General features: G+C 41.0%; 1 protein-coding gene across 3 annotated transcripts in view; it reads left to right on the plus strand.

Annotated features, from left to right (window-relative positions):
• DOCK8 (dedicator of cytokinesis 8) overlaps nucleotides 1–24157 on the plus strand; it is a 246704-nt gene that overhangs the window by 131430 nt on the left and 91117 nt on the right. For all 3 annotated transcript variants that reach the window (XM_066368042.1, XM_066368043.1, XM_066368044.1), the window contains 3 exons: nucleotides 17432–17549; nucleotides 18933–19003; nucleotides 20536–20674. In XM_066368042.1, the coding sequence (XP_066224139.1) occupies nucleotides 17432–17549; nucleotides 18933–19003; nucleotides 20536–20674 (328 nt within the window). The remainder of the gene's footprint in view (nucleotides 1–17431; nucleotides 17550–18932; nucleotides 19004–20535; nucleotides 20675–24157) is intronic.

A 24157-nucleotide genomic window follows, 5' to 3' on the forward strand; every position in this document is an offset into this window, starting at 1 on the left:
GTGAAGGAATTGATCAGTAGCTGCTTCCCCTTTGGAGAACAAACATCAAATTAGTGAACAAACATCAAAGTAAGTCTGTCCTTACTTTGTGAGAAAGAAAAATGATAACAGTTTTGCTCCTCAGTGCTCCTCCCTACAATATTTTGAAACCATCTCCAAGATCCAGACAAGCCTTCTCTCTCTCCAAGTACCAAAGCAGGTGTATGTTTCTAGAGATGTGGGGGCATCTGGACTGTTTATTCTTGGTAAGCCTGCTGTTGCCTCCAATCCTAATACTTTCTTCTCCAACCCAAAACGAAGCAGCTAACAATATTAAACATGTCAGGAAAGATCAAGCAAGCATTTTAATGAATAGTATTGATTTATTCATTGGCTGTTTTTGTTTTTTTGGTTGTTGATTTTATTTTTTATTTTTAATGAATAGAGGACTGGTAAAGGCTCTGCCTCAAACCAAAAGAAAAGCAAAGTCAGCTTCAGCAACTGCAAAATTGCACATTTTCTGGTATGTGTGTGTGTTTTTTTTAGCTGGCAGATTTGTTTTAGGAAACTATTTGCAATGCCTGGAAAAAATGTGCTCCCTTTCTCCCATAAAAGAACATGCAGGTTGGTTCATGTTAGTCATCCACTGACAATTCTGAGTAGTGGTCTCTTAAAATACGCTGACCTATCCAGATATAGCATTGAAACAATATCATTCAACTTAAATTTTTGTTCTTTTACAAAACTGAATATTGAAATGTATGTTTTGTTTTTACTTGGAGGATAATTTTGTTAGAAATGTATTGTTTTAGGCCCTGACTGGTTAGCTCAGTCAGTTAAGAGTGTCGTCCTCAAACGACAAGGTTAAGGGTTCAATCCCTGGTCAGGGCACACATGGGAAGCAACCAATGAGTGCACGACTGAGTGGAACAACAGATGAATGCTTCCTTTCCCCCTCCCCCCTCTCCCTTCCTCTCTCTGTCTCTCTGAAACAAGAAATAAAAAGAAGTTAAGCTCTGGTTGGATAGCTCATTCGATTGGAGCATCCTCCCAGAATATGGAGATTGCTGGTTCGATTTCCCAGTCTGGGCACATACAGGAGTAGCTCAGTGTTCCTGTCTATCTCTCCCTTTTTCTCTCAAAAAAGGAAAAAAATGTATTGTTTTACACATAACACAATATACAGATGATGTATTATAGAATTGCACAACTGAAACCTGTATAATTTTATTAACCAATATCACCCCAATAAATTCAATAAAAAAGAAAAAAAACTCAGGTGAACCCAGGAAGTCCTTTTTCCAAAAGGCTCTCACTGGGTACCACCGAATGCAAAAAACCAATGGCAAAACCACAGCCGGGGCCCTCTGGTTGAACTGAAGAAGCCACCCTGGTGAAGTTACAGGCTGCTCCTGCTAGTTCTTCTTCACCTGCTTATCCTCTCCACTCTAAAGATGGAATTCTACACACTAGCTTCCCATCAGCTCCTGACAGTGCAAGCCAGAAAGTGAGATTGGAAGAAAGCAGGAAGTAAAAACACTTCCTTCCTGTTTGTCCTGTTACTCCGGGTCACTCTAGCTGGGGGCGGGGCTCAGCGCCCAGCTTCTTGTGGCACCCCCGGGCCAGCGTCCACAGGCTCCCCCTGAGTCAGAGCAGCAGAAATCTGAGCGCCACCTGGACGGGCCTTACATTCCAAGCTAAAAGTTTCTGAGGATTCTACATCTTTCCTTTATTTTCCCTCAGTTCCAACGGTGGTAGCTGTTTCCTGTTACTGTCTCAGTGTTCCCTTTTGCTCTTTTAGCCTATTAACACCTGTGTAATGAATTTACAGGGTATCCCTATTTCCTGACCTGCACAGTAAATGTGGAGAGTGGGGTGGATAGTGGGGTGGAGGGGAGGAACATGGGTTTATAGAGAAGCCTAGGTTTTCTACCTATTGGAGGGTCAATTAGAAGTGAAGCTCTAACCCTGTAGTATCCAATAGTATAGCCATTGAAATATGGTTAGTGTGACTAAGGGAATGAATTTGAATTATTATTTGGTGTCCAATTTGCTTATTGAAAAAAATTTTAGTGTGTTTGGAACAACTTAAGTAAATAAATGGACTTTTTAACTAAGTTTTATGAAATTTAAACAGAACAATTATATCTGGTAAGAGTTAGCATATGAATATTTATACTATAAGTATAAAAGACATCCTACATTTTGAAGGCTTTGTTTTTAAAAAAAAAATGCAATATTGCATTAATAATTTTATCATGATTGTATGTTAAAATAATGGTAGGTTGGATATTTTAAGTTAAATTAAATATATTATTAAATTTTTAAAATTTGTTGTCTTAGGGAAAAAGGAAAGCTATTTGTGCTAGGTACTTATTAGCATTCTTTTATTATTAATATCCATCACAGTCTCTTTAAGAGATATTAGTTAATTTGGTTAATTTCTAAAAATAGAAATCGCCCAAATTATTTATGTTTTTTAAAATCCTCAACTTTAAAACTAGTTAATGATTGGATTCACTCCAAAGAGTCTATTTTGATATTAAGACTATTGTTCTATATAGGTAGACATTGTGTTGTATTCCTCAGCCCAGGAGAATAACCCTGAGAGTCAATTAAGAGGAAGAAATTTTACTAGGTAAAGCCTTTTTTTTTTTTTTAAAGAAATTACACATTCAAATATCACTGAATATCTGACACATACTTTCTTAAGTGTATGCACTTGTGTTAGTTATCTATGGCTGTATAACAAAAACCTCTGCAGCTTAAAACAACAAACAGTTATTATCTCAGTTTCTGTGGTGTGGCTTAGCCAGGTGCCTCTGACTCTGAAAAGGCCACAGCCAGGCCATCAGCTAAGGCAGTGATTACCCTAAGGGTCAACTAGGGGAGGGGTTGCTGTCAGGCTCATTCTGTGGTGTTGAGAAGATTCAGTTCCTTTTGGACTGTTGGGCTGAGGGCCTTAGTTCTTCGCTAGCTGTTGGCAAGAGGCATCCTTGAATTCCTTGCTGTATTAGTCTCTGCATAGGGCAGTTCATAACATGGCAATTGCCTTCTTCAGAGAGAGGATAGAGGTCAGAGTCCTTCCGTAACCTACGAGTATCAGGAGGTGGGATCCTTGGAAGCCATCTCAGAAGCCACAACCACAGTTCTTAACCAAGCTACAAAAAGTATGGGTGCTCCAGTTGTTTGAATTTGAAGGAGTAAGGGGAGGTAGGAGGGTGAGTCAAGGAAGGCGGATTACCTCTGTGGATGCTGAAGACAAGGCTTTCTACTGAGAGTTTAGTAGTCGGCCTGGTATATTTCTAGGAAATCTGCAATATTTCACTTTCTAATAGAAAAATAATTGCTTCTTGACAGATTCTCACTGGTGAAAAATGAGCCTACATCTACCCCTCCCTAACCCGTACTCCAAAGAAACAAGTCTCCGTTTAGGGGGAAATTTTTTTTCACCTAGGTTAAAGCAGATTCCCCAAATTTTCTTAGATTCAAAGTAGTAGGGGGAAACCCTAAATGTGCATACTAAGGAATGGGATTATTTATCCCCTTGCACAGCACCCCAGCACCTTACCCACCCCACCCCCCACCACTCCAGAACGTATTCCCCTCCCAAGCATCTGTGAATCTGTATATATAAATAAAGTCTATAGAAAGTCCTTTGGGTGAAATAGGAAATGTAGCTATAGAAGGGTAAGTTCTGCAGGATGCTAAAATGCATATTGCTAAATTAATTCCAGTCTTTGGCCATAGAGAATAAAATACATTCCCATTAAATATTGTCTAGCCATAATAAAAAAAAACTCCACTGAAAATAGGGTCCTAATATACCAAGCTCGATCTATTTAACAAATTCTGAGCCCCTTTATGTGGGAATCACAGGAATATTCAGATAACTTAGACCCTAAAACCACATCATGGGTTCCATGGGGATAGCTGGGAGTTGGAATAAAGACAGTTATCCAAGGAACCTTTTGATTTCAGTGTCAAGTTTTTTAACATTTTAGAAAAAAAAAATATGGAATATGAAACTATCTGGATTTGAGTACCTTCTCACCCCCTTGTTTTGTCCCTCTCCTTGATATACCCTAAGCATCTCAATCTTCCCCAGGCCAGGACCCATCCTCCTTTTTATCCCCTTTTTCCACTCACAGCTACAGGCCAGAAGTCCATCCTTTCTGTAAGAAGGAACGGAACTGAGTAGATTAATTCATACTAAGGTGGGAGTGAATGATATACAAACCACTTAATACATTAAATCTGCTAAGCAATGTTTCAAAAGAATATTTAGTAACATTGATATCTTCATTCATAAAATTCCAGTTCAACCATCTGGTTGAATTTCTATTTTCAATTACAATTTACATTCAGTATTAGTTTGTATTAGTTTCAGGTGTACAGCATAGTGGTCAAGAAAGTATAGTATTAAAAAAATAAGTTTTTAAGCAAAGTTAGAGATTTATTTATTTTTCTTAAAGTAGTCAGTTTTCCCCAACAGGTTTCAAATGTTTGTGTATTTGTGATTCTTTTCAATGGGACTCTGATCCTGTATGACCTAAGATGGTAAATAACCCAGCTTTCCTTTTGAATCTTTTGCTATTGAAAAGTAGTTGGACTTTCTTAAACAAGTGAGTGGGTTTTAAGGAGAAATCAGGTGCTTTGACCTGTTTCTAAAAGGGAACATTTCCTTGCCCCAGCGTGAGGTCCAGTTTAATTTAACAGGAGTGCTGGTTTTCCAAGCCCTTTCCTAAGAGGAACTTTCATCTGTCTCATAAAAAGAAGGGATGGGAATTAATATAATAGAAAAGGTACTGTGCAAATATAGGATATGTGAGCATTTAGTCCCAGTTTGAAAACAAATTATTAGTAGTTATAATAGTTGTTCAATATAAAGATACCATCTGATGTTCAACTTGTAGTTCCTCAATTGAAATAAAAAAGGGATTATTTTTCCCTTCGAAATCTTTCAAAGTGATATAATAACAAGTAAGAGTTTGCTGGTTTTCTATTTGTTTTTCTTGCTCTCATTTGACATCTGTTTTCAAGTGCATTTTTAAAAACATAACATGACTATAGAGAGAGAATATTGGGTCATCTGTTGTAGTGTTTCTAAACAATTCGGTAACATTTTGTCTCTGGCTTCTTAACTGCATTTGTTTTTTGTAGGGGCGGGATAGAGGTACCCGTGTTCACAATACAGTACCAGCATTTACACAAAACATGGCAGCCTCGCCCACAGAGCCCAGAGGTTACTAAAGGGCAAACGGCTACTTGTGACAGCACCCCCAGTGCCTCTTTCTAATCTTGTGTTCTTTCCCAGGGCAGGCAGCCTTGTGTGGACTGACTTGTGTCCTAGAAGAGGGTTCATGCTCTGTTTTTCTTGCTCTGATTTTTTAAGAGGGAATGTTCTCTTCACCCTACACACCAGGGGTTTTCTTTCCATTTCCACTTTTCACTGGTTTCTTTGTGAGTTTGTGCTTTGATTTAACCCAGAGCATTAGAAATGGGAATAAACACAAATCATGGCATTAGACCATGGAATGACAAGACAAAATATAGCAAGTGTTTTATTTTTATGCATTTTTATAAACCTTCCCATTCTAAAAGGTATCTGAGGCAGCTTATGGAGATTGTAAAACAAGGTATAAAATTTCTAGGTGAAAGGAAAATAAAGAGAGGAAAATCAATCTAAAACTTGGATAAGGTTAATTAATATACAGAATACATCTTAAGGTCCTTGACAGTTCCTTAAAAGGTCAGTTGCAAATTTGACTTTGAGCTTCCTAGCAGCCAAGCAAAAAAAGTAAACACAATAAACTACAAGATCCATAGATCCACCAAATTAAAAACAGACTAGTATATTTGGATCAAGAACTTGAATGTGCATTTAAATCACCTGGGATGTTGTGAAAATGCAGGTTGTGATTAAGCAAGTCAATGGTGCATCTTCACTGGCCATGGCTGATTGATGCTGTTGATCCTCCTCCCTGGTCGGAGGGGCTAACTCTAGGCTCTGCACAAGCACACACTTACCGTGCATGCTTCCACTTATAGGGTTCTTAGTTAATTCCAGAATATACCAAACTTTGAGATAGATCTAAGATTTGTAACTTCATTTGCTCTTGTTATATTTAAAACATAAAAACCTCTATCTAACACTAAAAGACAGTAGTTATTCTCACCTTCTAAGTTAACTATGTTATTTCAAACCTTTAAAAAATTTAGTTTGTTTGGGAAAACATTCTTTAGCTCTTATAAATAATACAGTAAAAGAGCACATTACAATGATATTCTGGTGATTCTGATTGTTGACCAAAGGTACTGTTTACTGTTGTTCTTAGAAGTAGCAATGGTTATGGGCACTGGATCTAGTAATTAGCTTCAGATCACCCAGATTTGAATTGCACTGTGCTAGCTGTGTTACCTTGTATGCATCCTCTCTATGCCTCAATTTGATTATCTACCTAATGAGACTACTAGAAGTACCTGCCCTAGCTACTATTACAAAAGTGCCTGTACATGATAAGAATTAAATAACATTAGCTATTTTTATTATTGCATTTAAAATACATTTTCCTAGCAGTGGATGTGAATGATAAATAAAACTACCTCCTCAGCTGCTCCCCTTGCATAAATACCTTAAAATAATATTTCTAGCCTGACTGGTTGGCTTACTGGTAGAGCATCAGCCCTGCATGTGGATGTCCTGGGTTGGATTCCCAGCCGTGGCACAAGGAGAAGTGACTATCTGTTTCTCTACTCCCTCCCCCTCGCTTCTCTCTCTGTTTCTCTCTTTTCTTTTCTCCTCCTGTAGCCATGGCTCAATTGAAGCAAGTTGGCCCCAAGCACTGAGGATGGCTCTATGGCCTCAGCCTCAGGCCCTAAAAAATGGCTCCAGTTGCAACGAAACAAGGGCCCCAGATGAGCAGAGCATCGCCCCCCTAGTGGGTTTGCTGGGTAGATCCTGGTCAGGGTGCATTCAGGAGTCTGTTTCTACCACCCCTCCTCTCACTAAAATAAAAATAAATAAATAAAAATTAAATAATAATATTCTAGATGTGCAGTTTTCTTTGAAATACCTGAGTAAAAGACACCAGATAACTGTAAGATATTGGTGATGTTAATAGGCATTTGAATTTCTGTTGGAATCAAAAGTCTGATGCTAACAAATTACTAAAGGCAGTAAGAGGCACCAACCTTTTATTGTAGTTTTTTAATGAGGGCATCTCATTTCTGCAATTGGTTTTGCTGCATTTCCACTTCAGCAAATAGTTCATCAATGCTTTGGCTCTGTCTTTGCAAAAAGGGCTAGCCAGGGAGAATTTTAAAACACAAGAAAAGGAAAAGAAATTAGTTCAAAATTTCCAAAATAGGTTAGTGGGCTTTTTCTATATAGAGCTGTTTCAGCAGTTGCATCAGGAAAGCCAGGTACTAATTTTCTAGCCCATCTACTTCAACCCAGTGCATATTGCAATAGTTGCCTATAAAACCATCGCTTGTGTCTTAAGCTATAAGAAAACTAATAAAATAGAAAAACTGATTTTTTGGTATATGACCAGTTGCAGCCATGCACATGCAAGTTCTCATTGAATTCAGATAAACAGGTAAAAAAACAAAGGAGTCGAAAAACGGTGGGCCATTCCTTTATTAAAGTCTTGCAACAACCATTGAGCAAACACACAGGGCTCCCAAAGCCACTGACATATTCTCCAGTTCCACAACCAGGAGAATCTCCTCCGGTTTCTCCTAGAATCAAAGGTGCCACCAGTCTTAGTGGAGCTCAAAAAGCCCCTCACCTCTGGTTCCCCATTTGCACACCTTCTTCTCTCTGCACAAACTGGCTTCTCCATCAGCACTCTGCATTCTCTCTGCTCTCCCTGCATAACATGGCTTCTCCTTCAGCACCCTGCATTCTCTCTGCTGTCACTCCGCAGACACGGCTTCTCTCTCTTTCCCTGCCAACATGGCTTCTCTCTTCAGCAGTCTGCATTCTCTCTGCACTCACTCTGCCAACACTGCCAGCTCCTTTCTGCCTCTTCTCCTTCTTCTCTCCTTTTCAGAACTTCCTGGTGCAAAAACCTCTCCTCCAGCAAACATGAACAAAACAATGGCTCCTCCCAAGCAGGAATACAACCTACAATTTGCAATCCACTGCCCTGCTCTGAGGGCAAGCACACACATGGCTGCCCAGCGCCATTTTCTAACAATAGAAGTGAGCAAACTCAAAAAATACAAATTTTACAAAGTCATTTGCCCAACACTTGATAATTTTATTCTTTCCCTCTCCGAGATCTCCCTAAGCCCTGAAGCACCTAACCATGTCATTTAAAACGTATTAAGATGCACCCACTTCCTCATTTGTTGTATATACTTTATATATAATTTTATGTCTGCAAAGTAGGGGGGAAATTTTTCACCAGTAGGTTAAATTCAGTAGAGTTGTTGATTAATTGAGAAAATTTTGCATTTGGTTTTGAGCTTTTACTTTTCATACTTTGGAGCTATCTCAGACATTTTTGTGGAACCCTAAAACGAAATAAGGCCCTGCTCACAACCTTGTCCCAGCTTAGAGTAGGAAATCATCAAACACTTGCGAACTTGGAAGGAAATGGATTTTATGACTAGATGAACCTGGAGGAGTATTCCCTCCAAAAGAGCGTTTTGTCATTTTTCTGAGGGGCTGTGTGAGAGAGAGGTGGGAGAGAGGGTATAAGAGAAACAGACTGAGGGAGACAGACAGAGAGGCAGAGGGAGACACACACACACATATTTAAGGCATACAGACAGACATAGAGAGTCAGAGACAGAACAAGACTGAAAGATGGAGAGAGAAACCAGAGAGATTGATGGAGTCCCTGAGTAACATATGTTAAGACCTCATAGTCCTGTGGAGTGTTTAGAACTGTATTTAAGTTCCCTCAGCTGTTTTACACAGTCCTGATAAGAAGGTAATCTTCATTTGAGTCATATTTTGCACTCTATAGCAAAGCACTTGTCAGGTATCATTGAATTGAAACTTAACTCCAATCTTTTTATTATAGGTAAGGAAATTGACTTGTCCACCTTACATTTGTAGAGCATTTTGTAATTTTTTAAAGGACTGGTCCAGCCATTATTTTATATTGTAAGGGCAACTAATCACAGGTCTCCACACAAGCCCATCTTCCCTGGTATAACAGCAGCTTAAATCATGGGCATTACTGATATTCAAGAAACAACAGAAATACCCCAGGCCGCAAAATCAGCAATTTTTTATTTTGTTTTGTAAAAAGTATATATTTAATATTAGTACCTTGTTAGAGTTTCTGTACTGAAATAAGAGAAAGAAAACCAAAACTGACACCAATTCCATTTCAAAACCAAATCTACTATTTTCATTTCTCCCATATCATTTTCTAGCCCTAACCCTTCATGCATATTCAGTTTTTGACTATTTACTGCCCCATCATAGATAATATTTCATATTCTGAATTTTCACTCAACATTGTGCAATGAGTACAAGCCACTTAACTCACTTCAGTCTCACTTTCAAAGAGGTACCTAAGAAGTACCAAGGATTGTTGGGCCTTGAACAACTAGCATTAATCCTTTTTCTCTCTTTGGGAATCCCAAGGCCCTGTAAGTAAAATATTCTCAGAGACTAGAAAGATAGCTTTTTGCTTAATGACAAGATTGAGTGTTCCTCCACCCACTCCTTCCGAGCAAGTGACACAAGTGTTTCCTTTACTCAGAACATGGTCCAGCTTCCCACTGCCAGCCAAGGAGGATACATCAACATTTACATCACGTAGGGTGGGTCAGCACCACCACTCTTCTTAACTAGGCTTTTCACAACAGGAGTAGCTCCAGCTTCATGCATCTTACTTGGGCCCATTTTCCAATGGAATAATATTTTTTTTAAAATCGATTTAATTTTCTAAATAAAAAATTCTTTGTTTTTTTTTTCAAGTGAGTGGAGGGGAAATAGACTCCCACATGCGACCTGACCGGGATCCACCTGGCAAGCCCTGTCTGGAGCCAATGCTCTGCCCATCTGGGGTCATGCTTGCAACCAAGCTAGTTTTAGTGTCTGACACAGAGGTTCCATGGAGCCATCTTCAGTGCCTGGGACCAATGTGCTCAAACCAATCGAGCCATGGCTTCAGGAGAAGGAGAGAGAGAGAGAGAGAGAGAGAGAGAGAGAGAGAGAAAAGTGGGGGGAGGGTGAAGAAGCAGAGGGTTGCTTCTCCTGTGTGCCCTGACCAGGAACCGAACCCAAGACGTCCACATGCCGGACCAACACTCTACCACTGAGCCAACTGGCCAGGGCTAAATAAAAATTTTAAAAGTAGTAATAACACTATTTTTTTATTAATTTTAGTGGGGTGACATTGATAAATAAAGGTACATATGTTCAGAGAAAACATCTCTAGGTTATTTTGACGTTTGATTATGCTGCATTCCCATCACCCAAAGTCCAATTGTCTTCCGTCACCTTTTAACTGGTTTTCTTTGTGTCCCTCCTCTCCCCTAACCCCCTCCCTCTCCTCCCCCCTCCCCATAACCCCCACACACTTGTCCATGTCTCTGAGTCTCATTTTTATGTCCCACCTATGTATGGAATCATATAGTTCTTAGTTTTTTCTGATTTACTTATTTCATTCAGTATAATGTTATCAAGGTCCATCCATGTTGTTGTAAATGATCCGATGTCATCATTTCTTATGGCTGAGTAGTATTCCATAGTATATATGTACCAAAGCTTTTTTATCCACTCGTCCACTGACGGACTCTTGAGCTGTTTCCAGATCTTCGCTCTTGTGAACATTGCTGCCATAAACATGGGGGTGCATTTCTTCTTTTCAAACAGTGCTATGGTGTTCTTGGGGTATATTCCTAAAAGTGGTATAGCTGGGTCAAAAGGCAGTTTGATTTTTAATTTCTTGAGGAATCTCCATACTGTTTTCCACAGTGGCTTTACCAGTCTGTATTCCCACCAGCAGTGCAGGAGGGTTCCCTTTTCTCCACATCCTCACCAGCACATATTCTGTGTTGTTTTGTTGATGAGCGCCATTCTAACTGGTGTGAGATGATATCTCATTGTGGTTTTAATTTGCATTTCTCTAATGATTAGTGATGTTGAGGTAATAACACTATTAAAAATAGTATTTTAGGCCCTGGCCGGTTGGCTCAGTGGTAGAGCGTCGGCCTGGCGTGCAGGAGTCCCAGGTTCGATTCCTGGCCAGGGCACACAGGAGAGGCGCCCATCTGCTTCTCCACCCCTTCCCCTTTCCTTCCTCTCTCTCTCTTCCCCTCCCTCAGCCGAGGCTCCACTGGAGCAAAGTTTGCCCGGGTGCTGAGGATGGCTCTGTGGCCTCTGCCTCAGGCGCTAGAATGGCTCTGATTGCGGACGCCCTAAGATGGGCAGAGCATCGCCCCCTGGTGGGCATGTCGGGTGGATCCCAGTCAGGCGCATGCGGGAGTCTGTCTGACTGCCTCCCTGTTTCCAGCTTCGGAAAAAACACTAAAATAAATAAATAAATAAAAATAAATAGTATTTTATTTCCAATAAAATAAAGGTCAACTAGAACTATCCATAATGATCTACTCACCATGATGCTGTTCATCACCTTGGTCAGAGAAAGCCCACCTGCATTGAAGAACCCAGCATCTTCCATCTTCTGCTCTAGTAGTTTGAGCTTCTCATTGAATTTCTTTCGGGACATGATCCCTGCACCTAGCTGATGCTGGAGCTCAGCAACCAGCTGGTGGAGACCCTCATTCCTCTAGGCGAGCTGCTCAGCTCTTCTCTCCAGTTCCTCTGCCTTTCTCTCCTGCTGGTTGACTTGAGCTAGAAGCTCAATTAAAGAGGTGTTCAAAGTGTCCAGTTGTTTAAACAAACAGCCAGTGTGAGTATTGCTATAGCTCACTTGCATCTTGAGCTTCACTCCAAGCTGTAGAGGCCCCTGGGAGAGAACACTGATGTCATCTGGGAAATAAGTGACAGGGGCATGTCTTTCTCTTTGTTTCTTTGTACTGGAAAAAGAATAGGCTAAACTGAGAAGCTAAACTGAGGGTTTTTTGTATTATGGCTTTGAAAGGCTTCCAGGTCCCTTGGGGTAACCTGTTTTCAGCTAGAAAATAGAAGACAGTCCTAAGACAATAAAGAGCAGAGATTGGTCAACAGATTGATCTAAGAATGACCAAATTCTACCAGTTAACCCCTAACTTCCTGGATCTGCTAAATCAGAACAGTTTGTAAATTAGCTGAGAGGCTGGGGCTGAATCAGTGGGAAGAATCTGGAGTTCCCAGAATAGTTTATAATGAAGAGAAGCCTTCTGAAGTAGCTCTGGAGGACCATTGTTGACGAAGACCAAATGTCGTGTTGTATGTTATGATGCATAAGACCGAAGAAAACTGTTTTTCTTGGGGAAAGATGAGATCATACTAAATGCCTTGCACATACACTGGACTTGTAGTTACTAAAGAAGCTTTCAAATAATTTTGCCATACCAAGTGATTCCTATTTTGGTTTTGGGCTGTCCTCTAAAAAATCATTAGATGTAATTCTTAGAATTTTCTCAAGCTAATATAAGACACTTAATTTACCACATGTAAAATATATGAGCCAGTTTATCAGTTTCTTAATAATTACTCTGATTTGGTTTAGGCTCTGTGTAGTATTGATCATGCTCACAGATCTTACCTTTCAGTAGAAAACACCATTATTTTTCAATATTCATTTCTTTAAAAGCATGCAGATTTAACAAAACATATAACTTAGCATATTTGCCATTAAGAAATATGATAAACCTTCTTTAAATGCATCTTCTTTAAAAAATGTTTAGGCAAAATTATTTAACCTCGCTGAGAGTCAGTTTCCTAGCCTGCAGAATGGGATGTTGGACTAAATTCTCTCAAAATGGTCCTCAGTTCTGTACTCTGTGGAAAGGGTATTCAGTACCAGGCAGGATACTGAAGGCCTGCGATGGTGTTGTTTGAACATAGGCGTCAGCAACCCCTTTGGAAGCAATGTGCAGAATTGTTGCGCAATGTTGGGGGATATGGGAATAGGTAGGCAGCACCCCTGTGCCGGGATGCAGGGAGGAGTGTAGGGACTGCTGACTGGCCTAACCAGTCTGGCAGGGCGGCGGCTGTTGTTATTTACACAGCCCTTTCATCTAGCTACTTCAAAGCATTTTTACAAATTCTGGCTCATTATTACTTCAAGCACAACATAAAGAAAGGTTGATTGATGTCTTTTCAATTAATTCACAGATGAAGAACTATATAGAATAAAAGGGATTCTTCCAAAAGTATACTACATTGCAGAAGGGCTAACATACAAAGGGTTTATCACAGCTTTATCACTGAAAAAGGAAATAATCTAAATGCTTATTTTTGTAGGCTGTTGTAAATTGTGGCATCTTCATAATATGGGATATCATGAAGGTTTTAAAATCATGTTTATTAAGTACAGTGTGTCCATAAAGTCATGGTGCACTTTTGACCGGTCACAGAAAAGCAACAAAAGACTATAGAAATGTGAAATCTGTACCAAATAAAAGGAAAACCCTCCCGGTTTCTGTAGGATGATGTGGCAGCATGTGCGCATGTGCAGATGATGACGTAAGACCGTGTATACAGCGGAGCAGCCCACGGCCATGCCAGTCGAGATGTGGACGGTACAGAAGAAAGTTCAGTGTGTTCTGTGGCTCGCTGAATTAGAATCTGTGACCAAAGTACAATATGAATATTGGCGTGTTTATAATGAAGCACCACCACATAGGAATAACATTACTCGGTGGGATAAGCAGTTGAAGGAAACCGGCAGTTTGGTGGAGAAACCCCGTTCTGGTAGGCCATCAGTCAGTGACGAGTCTGTAGAGGCTCTACGGGATAGCTACCTAAGGAGCCCTAAAAAATCTGTGCGTGAGGCCACATCGAACTGCATTGAATAGGTATGAAACTGGGAGAGTTTTCCTTTTATTTGGTGCAGATTTCACATTTCTATTATCCTTTGTTGCTTTCCTGTGACCGGTCAAAAGTGCACCATGACTTTACGGACACACTGTATATTTGCTCTTCCCATAAGCAGCCTAAGGTGACCCCTGAAAATGGTTCACTATTTACTTGACCCAGAAAACCTTACAAAATCATGCAAATCAAGAGGTTCAAATCTTTGTGATCATTCTAAGAACATTTGTGAAACTGCCAAGGCCACCAAGGTATGCATATCCATAAAGCCACCAAGTATTATCTGAAGGCCGTCACTTTACGGAAGCAATGTGTGCCGTTCTGCCATGACAGTGGTGCAGTGGTAGGTGCTCCCAGGTCAAACAGTGTGGCTGGATGTGGTGTCAGTGGCCTAAAGAGGGCTGAAATTTTGCTGCACATCCTTAAAAATGTAGAAAATAATGCTGAACTTCAGGGTTTAGATGTAGATTGTATGGTCATGGAGCACATCCTGGTAAACAAAGTTTCCAACATGTGGTGCAAAAGTTACAAAGCTCATAGTTGGATTAACCCATACACGAGTTCTTCCTGCCACATTGAGATGATCCTTCCTGAAAAAGAGCAGATTGATGACCCAGCATTCCACTTCTGGGAATATAGCCAAAGAAACCCAAAACAACTGATTCAAAAGAATATATGCACCTCTATCGATGTTCACTGCAGTGTTATTTACAATAGCCAAGATTTGAAAGAAGCTCAAGTGCTCATTAGTAGATGACTGGATAAAAAAAAACTGTAGTACGTTTACATAATAGAGTACTACTTGGCCATAAAAAAAAAAAAAAAAAAGGTAATCTTACCTTTTGCAAACAGTGTGAACAGACCTGGAGAGTATTAAGCTAAATGAAATAGGCCAGTCAGAGAAAGACAATACCATATGATTTCACTCATATGTGAAATCTAATGAACAAAGCAAACCAACCAACCAACAAACAATAGAAACAGACTCATAGATGCATAAAACAGACTGACAGCTATCAGACGGGAAGGGGGCTGGGGGACTGGGTGAAAAGGTGAAGGTATTAAGCAAAGAAAAACCCCCTCATAAGCACAGACAACACTGGGGTGATTATCAGAGGGAAGGAGGGATGGGGGAGGTCGAGGAGGGTAAAGGAGGGAGACATGGTGACTTGACTTTGGGTGGGGAACACACAATACAGTATAAGGATGATGTGTTATAGAATTGTGCACCTGAAACCTATATAACTGTATTAACCAATGTCACCACAATAAATTCAATACAAATTTCAAATAAATAAAGAAGAGTGTCCCTAAACCAGAAGAGGAGACTGCACAGAAGAAAAAGTTATCCCAGAAGGAACTACAGAAATAAAAACTCATGGCCTGGGAGAATTCAGCATAAAATAAATGCTTATACAAGTTGTTTTTTTTTTAATATTTAGTCACATTGAGAAAATGTTCAGTCGTAACTGAACAACATTAAATGACAACAAAAAATGTTTAATGCCTGAAGGGAAACAAGATGGGAAGAAATTGTGCTGGTGTTAACAGTGATTTTCTTCAGTGCAGTGGGATAGCAGGTGGTTGCTGGTTTTTCTACCTTTCTGTACTTGTCAAGTATTCAAATTTTTAAAACATGGATACATATTGCCTGACCAGGCAGTGGCACAGTGGATGGAAACATGAGACTGAGATGCAGAGGACCCAGATTCGAAACTCCAAGGTTGCTGGCTTGAGCACAGGCTCACCAGCTTGAGCACGGGCTCACTGGCTTGAGCGTGGGATCATAGACATGATCCCATGGTCACTACCTTGAGCCCAAAGGTCACTGGCTTGAAGCCCAAGGTCGCTGCCTTGAGCCCAGGGCCACTGCCTTGAGCAAGGGGTCACTTACTCTGCTATAGCCCCACCCCCCATCAAAGCACATATGAGAAAAAAATCAATGAACAACTAAGGTGCCGCAACAAAGAATTGATGCTTCTCATCTCTCTCCTTTCTGTCTGTCTGTCCCTGTCTGTCTCACGCTCTGTCTCTCTCTGTCTCTATCACTGTCACAAAAAAAGGATACATATTATATTTGTAATCATGTTAATTTCATTATCACATATATAATATATATTTATGCCAATCACCTAATTATAAAAGAGAATGTGTGTGCATGGAGTGGACCAATTAAATGGGATGTTAGGAAAGACCTTTTTGAGGGTATGCCATGTGAGCTGAAACCCAAGTGATGAGACGGAGTCAGTCATACAACCACCCTGGAGAAGCTCTTCTAGGCCGAGGGAGCAGCAGGTACAAGGTGGGAATAAGTTGGAATGTTCTAGGCCTTGAAAAAGAGCATGAGTGATAAAATCAGAGAAATTGCCAAGAGCCAGATGATATAGGCCCATGATATGAAGTTTGGGAAACCACTGTAGGACCCAATATAATCTATTTTACACATCTGCAAGATTCTTCTGACCAGTATATAAGGAGTAGATTGTAAGGGACATGCATAGAAGTCAAGAAAGGAGTTGGCAATCATTGCAGTGGTCCAGATGAGAAATAAGAGTGGCTTGGACTAAGGAGTGTTGGCTTAAGTATGTAACTTATTAGCTCTATGGAGGAAATCATCATCATCTAGCTGTCATTTATTAAGTTCTTACTATTAATGCTCACCATAGCCCCACAGGGGCTTTGGAAAGGCTAAGTAACTTGCCCAAGGCCAACTCTCTGGCAATCAATGAACAACTAAGCAAGCTGTGAACAACTAAGCAATCAATGAACAACTATGAGTTGATGCTTCCCATCTCTCTCCCTTCCTGTCTGTCTGTCCCTGTCTGCCACCCCCACTCTGCTAAAAATAAATAAATAAATAAATAAATGAATGAATAAATAAATAAATATTTCTTTTCTCATACAGCTTACCTTTTAATGGAATATACTAGTAATAATGCAAATAGAAAGAAAAAATACTGAGCTTATAGCCTGTCCTGTAGTTGTTGAATGGATATATTACTTATATCATTGTTGTGTTATTGTTATATAGCTAATTTGAACTGTCATCTTAGATAAGAAAAGAAAGCAAAACCAATTCAAAATACCATGCCATTTAGAAACTGAAACTACCACATAAAGATTACACAGGGGGGAAAAAGAAAGAGAAGTGAAATGAGGTCATCATCTGTGGCCATGAATTTTGTTGAAAATGAGCTGAACCTTTTTTCCTTTTTATCTGTGTATCAGACATACAATTGCCCCTAGGCAGATTTACACACACAAGACATTAAAACTCTCTCAGCTGCTGCAGACACATCCTTGCAGGTGACAAAGCAAAAAACACTGTTGGTTATTATCAGTTGACTGCAGCTGAAGAGAAAGAAGCAACAGTATCTCACTCATTCCTCCAAAAATAATTCACTTCTGAAAGAAAAATCTCCTCAGAAAAATCCCCTCATGATTGGTTAAAATAAACTCTAGGACTTATTCACTAGTTCTTGATCTTTTCTTTTCCAGAAACCTTCTCTATGTCTACCCACAGAGGCTGAATTTCACTAACAAATTAACATCCGCCCGGAACATCACAATAAAGATCCAGTTTATGTGTGGAGAGGATGCTAGCAATGCTATGCCGGTAAAATGGGGAATAAACATTAGCCTCCAAGCAGGCGTGCTGCACTCACCGCGTCATTCACACAGACTGCACTCACCGCGTCATTCACACAGACAAAATCCAGGGCTCAGGAGCGTACTGGGTGTGTCTGTTCAGGACTGCACACTCAGCAGGTGCCCAGGCCTTTGTGGCTAGTCCAGGACGGGTCCCAGCATACTGCTGGGGAAATGGGGTCAGTCTAAACTAAAAGTCTCTTTACTAACTTATTCCATAAGGAGCTAAGAAATTTATTATTTATTATTTATTATATTAGAGGACTGGAAAATGTCATAAATCCACGCCTCCCTCAGAGCATGAGAAGTAGAAAGGGGCCCAGTGTGTCCACCGTGTTTGTTGCAGAACCCGGTGTGCATTGCAGCCCACCCTGCAGCCCAGTCCGCTGTGGGAGAGGAATGTGAAGTATGCCAGGAGTATTAACACAGGCCATCCCAACACCTTGAGGGGGTGGATCTTCATCCTGAGGCAAAATACAAATCAATAACTATATAATGCAGTGTTGCGTAAGGAACCCAAGAGGCCAGAATCGGTACTTCTTTAACCATCTGCCACAAATGAGATGAATAGTTAGCTGTTACTATTCTCTATCAGTCATAGAATTTCATTACTATACCTTTCGACTGAAATAACGGTTTTCAGTGCTTCCATTCTTCAGATACCTCCCTGGTTGTTGCTGTTTTAAACCATCTTCCTAATGTCCCACCTACCTCCCCAGTGCAAGGTATTCTCTTGCAGTGGTGGAGAGAATGAAATCCCAGAGAACTGCCCTGTTCTCTCTGCTCTGGCTCCTGGCAAGTCCAGCAGAGATGCAGAGCATGGCTGTGAAGATTCTGAATGTAGCCGGTGTGACCAGCCAGGGAGGAGTGGAGGCTACTATTCAAGTCATGTACCGTTAGTATGTAGTCAGTCCCCAAAGGTGTCTTTTTCTAAGTAACACAAACACACAGACAGTGAAAATCCTGATAAGTGCAATGACCAGGCCCAGGTCTTTGGAGAGAAAAGAACCACAAGCAAGGATCTTTAACTGAGGGCAAAATGATGTGACTTTACCCAAAAGCATAGACCTCTAGGCAGTGAGGTCAAGAGAGAACAGAGGACTGGTTTTCCAGGCTCAAAAACTTGTGGCCCTTTCCGGTCTCAAAACTAATATAGCCCCGTGGGGCCTCACTTTCCCTTTCGTAGCCAATTCTTTTTGCACCTGTATGTTCAAGCTAGTTGTAGAACTCAGCACTCTCAATTTACAAAATATAGCCCTATGAGAACAGAGCATCCTATTGGGCTGATGATGGTTGATTTGATATACCCAAATATCACTTTTAATTTTGTCTTTTCTATATTGGTGAACAGGTCATCTTTGGAAAATCCAATGGGCCTGAATTTCTGCAGGAAGTGTACACAGCTGTCACATACCATAATAAGTAAGTGTATTTCAGAATTCTAAATATATGCCAAGATTGTTCTATTATCTGCTGGCCTTTCTGAGTCCCCCTCGGTGATTCCTCCCATGGCTTTATCATTCAGAGGCTCAGGGACAGAGGAAGTGCGTGTGAGTTCCATGATTCTGTGTTGGAGATGCACAATTTTTGCCATTAACTAAGACTGGGAAAAGAACATATGCTCAAGAAGCTAATATTGTTTTGACTTTTCTGGAGCCTTCTATTCTATTATAGTATGATACAGAGAGGTTTTATGATGTTAAATAAAGAAATACATTTCTTTACTTGCTTTGAGATCCTGGAGGAGGCTAGAAACAAAATCCAGCTCTCCTTTCTCTGTCTTCTTGTCTTCTGTGACACATCTCTATACCCGTATCACTACCTAGTTTTAAAAATTTTAAGTTGAGCCTGACCAGGCGGTGGCGCAGTGGATAGAGCATTGGACTGGGATGCAGAGGACCCGGGTTCAAGACCCCAAGGTCGCCAGCTTGAGTGTGGGCTCATCTGGTTTGAGGAAAAGCCCACCACCTTGGACCCAATGTCGCTGGCTCCAGCAAGGGGTTACTCAGTCTGCTGAAGGCCCGCGGTCAAGGCACATATGAGAAAGCAATCAATGAACAACTAAGGTGTTGCAATGCGCAATGAAAAACTAATGATTGATGCTTCTCATCTCTCTCCGTTCCTGTCTGTCTGTCCCTGTCTATCCCTCTCTCTGACTCACTCTCTGTCTCTGTAAAAAATAAATAAATAAATAAAATTTTTAAAAAAAATTTAAGTTGAGTTGTTGGGGGCTGAGGGTGTTACAGTGAGTGGGACACTTGAATCCATGTTAACACAATAAATTAAAGTTTTTAATAAGAAAAAAATATATATATATATAAAGAAAATAAAGTTGACCAAACGGGAAATAGAATATTTGTTATTATGTGGATAAATTGAGTTCCAAAATAATGTCTAAATTATTATTCACGTTTTACAGGTAGAGGAGGGAAATCTATACAGGGTCAGACAGACTTGGGTTTGATCCTGGCCTGATAACCTTGGCCCATTTAAGTCTTCCTCTGAACCCACGGTCCCAGGTTGGGATGAGGAGTAAATGAGTAATGCACACGAAGCCCTTCGTAAAGTATCTGGGACTCTGTCATTCAGTAAAATCAGGTTCCTTTTCCTCCTGCCTCATTCATGTGTTTCTCCAGAATCCTCTGATGGGCCCGCATCTGTTCTTGGGTTAGAGACAGAAAAGGCGGTCACAGCAGGACACTGAACCTCACCCCTTTTCAAATTAAGTGGTTGGATTTTTTTCATTCTGTGTGGAAATCCCCCGTTCCACCCCAAAGCCGTCAGTTTCTGAGTGCTCTTGTGTAAGTGAATTACATCTAGTGACAAAACTTGGTCTCAAGGACCTCCAGCTTAGGAGCAGAAAAGCAAAAAGGATCCGTTGTGTTGCAATTTACAGTCAGATACATCATTGTTCTTGCCAAAACTTATGTGTGTATCATGTGCTTTTGAAACAGGTCTCCTGACTTCTATGAAGAAGTGAAAATTAAGCTCCCTGCTAAGCTCACAGTAAATCATCACCTCCTGTTCACCTTCTATCACATCAGCTGTCAGCAGAAGCAAGGAGCCTCCATCGAAGGTCTCCTGGGATATTCAGTGAGTCATTTTCAAGTTGCCGGTTCACGCTCAGTTCTCGGTGCACCCAAGGCCCCTGCAGAGATAAACAACTAAATTCTATCCAATTGTTGTTTTCTTGTCAGAAGTATCAGAATGTGCCAAACCAGATTATAGCAAAGGGTAAAGAGGTCTCAATTTAGCAAATGACATATTTTTAGGAATAGAAAGCTAGTGGGAGATAGATATTGAAAGAACACTCATTAAAAAATCTGTCTATTGCAACATTAAAATTACAACTAAACTACAGAACAATCATCATTTAGAACTGCCTGAAATCTGGCTGAATGGAAGCCCTATAACTAGGGATTTAAAGAAGTTACATCAAAACTGGTTGGAGGGCCTGACTAGGCAGTGGCACAGTGGATAGAGCATCAGCCTGGGACACAGTAGACCTAGATTTGAAACCCCAAGGTCACCAGCTTGAGCGTGGGCTCATCTGGTTTGAGCGCAAGATCACCGGCTTGAGCAAGGGGTCACTCTGCTGGAGACCCCTGATCAAGGCACATCTGAGAAAGCAGTCAAATGAACAACTAAGGTGCCACAACAAAGAATTGATGTTTCTCATCTCTCTCCTTTCCTGATGGTCTGTCCCTGTCTGTCCCTCTCTCTATCTCTGTCTCTCTCATTAAAAAAAAAAAAAAAGTAGGAAAGGCAGAGACAGGGCGTGGGCTGGTCCCACAACCATGTGTGCTGGGTAAAAATTGGGAGGATATCTCAGTTTCAGAGGTCCCCCTGAGGAGCGAGGGGTCCTAACCCCACACCAGGACCCCAGCCCGAGGCTGGGAAGAGAAACCCCCAAGACTGCTGGTTGTAAAAGCCAATGGGGGCTGTGGCTGAGAGAGACTGAGGGCTCCTGGAGTCCCAGGTGTTCCTCCCTGAGGGCGCATGCACGGACTTCCTCAGACTCACTCCCTCTGAGCGCCAGCCCTGGGGCAGCAGCTTGAAAGGCTCAGGGACATACGGGGTAACGGAATTATCTGGTATCAGGAGAGGTGGAGGGGCAGCTTTTTTCTAGACAAAGTGCTGGCAGAGGTCATTGTTCCTTTTCTGAACCCTCCCCACTCAGAGCTGGCAGATGGACACCATATCTGAGTCTCCGACAACCTGGCGCACGCTGTTTTCCCTGCCCGTGATTCCCTGAGACTGGCCCACCCAACTTGTAGGCCCATCCAAGCTGTTTCCAGTGGCTTTTCCGTAAGAATGGCCTGTCTTGTCTCATACTTCAGACTTCCTAAAATCTCTCAAACGAGCAGCATCTGGCTTCAGCACGCACCATGAGTCTCGCTAGTGGCCCCATTGCTGGCACTAGCAGCAATGGGCCTTGGCTTGCAGCTTGGCCTCTCCTGGACACCTCCACGCCCAGCACAAGCAGCAGCCATCTGTAGATCACTCGTAACTTACACCAGGTGTCCCAGGGCAGAACACAGGCAGTGACTAACCTTGTTCTGTGCCTCCCAGGAGGCCCCAGAGCCAGTGCACCCAGTGGACAACTGCAGCACCACCCAACCACCCCCTTAAGCAGCACACTCAAGGGGCAGGCTCAGCAGGCACCAGAGCCCTGCTGAAGTAAGTCCTGCTCTGTGGCGTGGACCCCTGCACAGCTGAGCCTCCACAGTGGTCAGAGGTTGGTAGTCGGTGGCTGCTGCCAGTACTTGCAGCCAGTCGGCCTGGGTGTAAATCCCTCTTACTGGTATGCTAACAGCAATCAAGGAAGGTATGCACGTCTCACACAGGGAGACTGGGGTAAGACACCTGGAGTACACGGCTTGGGGGAAGGGGGGGAGGTGTACCATTGCACCCTACAGAACACCTACTACGTAACACCACTATACCAGCCTGGAAGACGCAGCAGCTCTCCCTAATACACAGAAACAAACACCGAGAGGCTGCCAAAATGAGGAGACAAAGAAACATGCCCCAAATGAAAGAACAGAACAAAACTCCAGAAAAAAGAACTAAACAAAATGGAAACAAGCCATCTACTAGATGCAGAGTTCAAAACACTGGTTATAAGGGAGCTCAAGGAACTTAGGAGAACAGCAACAGCATACAAAAGGACATGGAAACCATAAAAAAAAAACAGAAACAAAGGATTCTCTAACTGAAATGAAGAATATTTCCATTGTTAAAGACAAAGAGAATCTTAAAAGCAGCAAGAGAAAAGCAGTTAGTTAGCTACAAAGGAGCTCCCATAAGACTGTCTTCTGATTTCTTAACAGAAACTTTGCAGGTTTGCAGGCCAGAAGTGATTGGCAAGAAATACTCAAAGTGATAAAAAGCAAGGACCTACAACCAAGATTACCCAGCAAAGCTATCATTTAGAATCAAAGGACCGATAAAGATCTTCCCAGACGAGAAAAAGCTAGAGGAGTTCATCACCACCAAACCAGTATTACAGAAATGTTAAAGGGTCTTAAGAAGAAGATGAAAAAGTGATAAAAAAAAATATGAACAATAAAATGGGCAATAAATATATATCTATCAACAATTGAATCTAAAAACCAAAATACAAGAATAAGCAGAACTGAAACAGATTCATAGATACAGAGAACATGTGACACTTGCCAGATGGACGGGGTGGGGGATGAGTGAGAAAGGTAAAGGGATTAGGAAGTACACATTTGTTATAGAATAGTACTATGACTATGAGTACAAGTCATATGAGTCCCTTGAGTACAAGATTTATTCAGTTGATCATTTAGTAAGTTATATAATATCTACTTCCTAGGATATATACCCAAAACTAATACAATATTGTATGTAAAATGTACCAAATAAAAAAAAGATTTCAATAATTTTAAGTTAAAAAAATTTAGAAATAAAACCTATTAATTCAGTGATATTTCAAGATCTGTTAAGCATTGGCCACTGAAGTACTGGGTATATTGTATTGTTGTATTTATAGTTTTAGTGTCCATTCCCAAAGTTTGTATGTCTCTATATCTATCATTTGAATGTATCATTATTTTTTAAATTGCAGAGGTTCTTTTAATACAAAAATGTGCCATTGGGAGATATATATATATAATTATATAGTTGTTTACAATGCATTTAGAATAAGCAATAGTAAATTTAAAAATTCTTAAAGCATTGCAATATTTATTTCCAAATTTTCTTTCTTTTTTAAAATTTTTATTTGTTGATTTCAGTGAGAAAGGAAGAGAGAGAGAGAGAGAGAGAGACAGGAATATCGAGTTGTTTCTGTATGTGCCCTGACTGGGGATCAAACCGGCAAGCCCTGAGCTTTGGGGTGATGCTCTAACAAACCAAGCTATCCGGCCAGGGCCAAATTTTCTAAATATGCTTTACATACAGAATCGACAAGCCTGACCTGTGGTGGCGCAGTGGATAAAGCGTCAACCTGGAAACACTGAGGTTGCTGGTTCAAAACCCTGGCTTGCCTGGTCAAGGCACATATGGGGAGTTGATGCTTCCTGCTCCTCCCCCTTCTCTCTCTCTCTC

Source organism: Saccopteryx leptura, chromosome 2 (genome assembly GCF_036850995.1).
Source record: "Saccopteryx leptura isolate mSacLep1 chromosome 2, mSacLep1_pri_phased_curated, whole genome shotgun sequence".
NCBI classification, from domain to species: domain Eukaryota; kingdom Metazoa; phylum Chordata; class Mammalia; order Chiroptera; family Emballonuridae; genus Saccopteryx; species Saccopteryx leptura.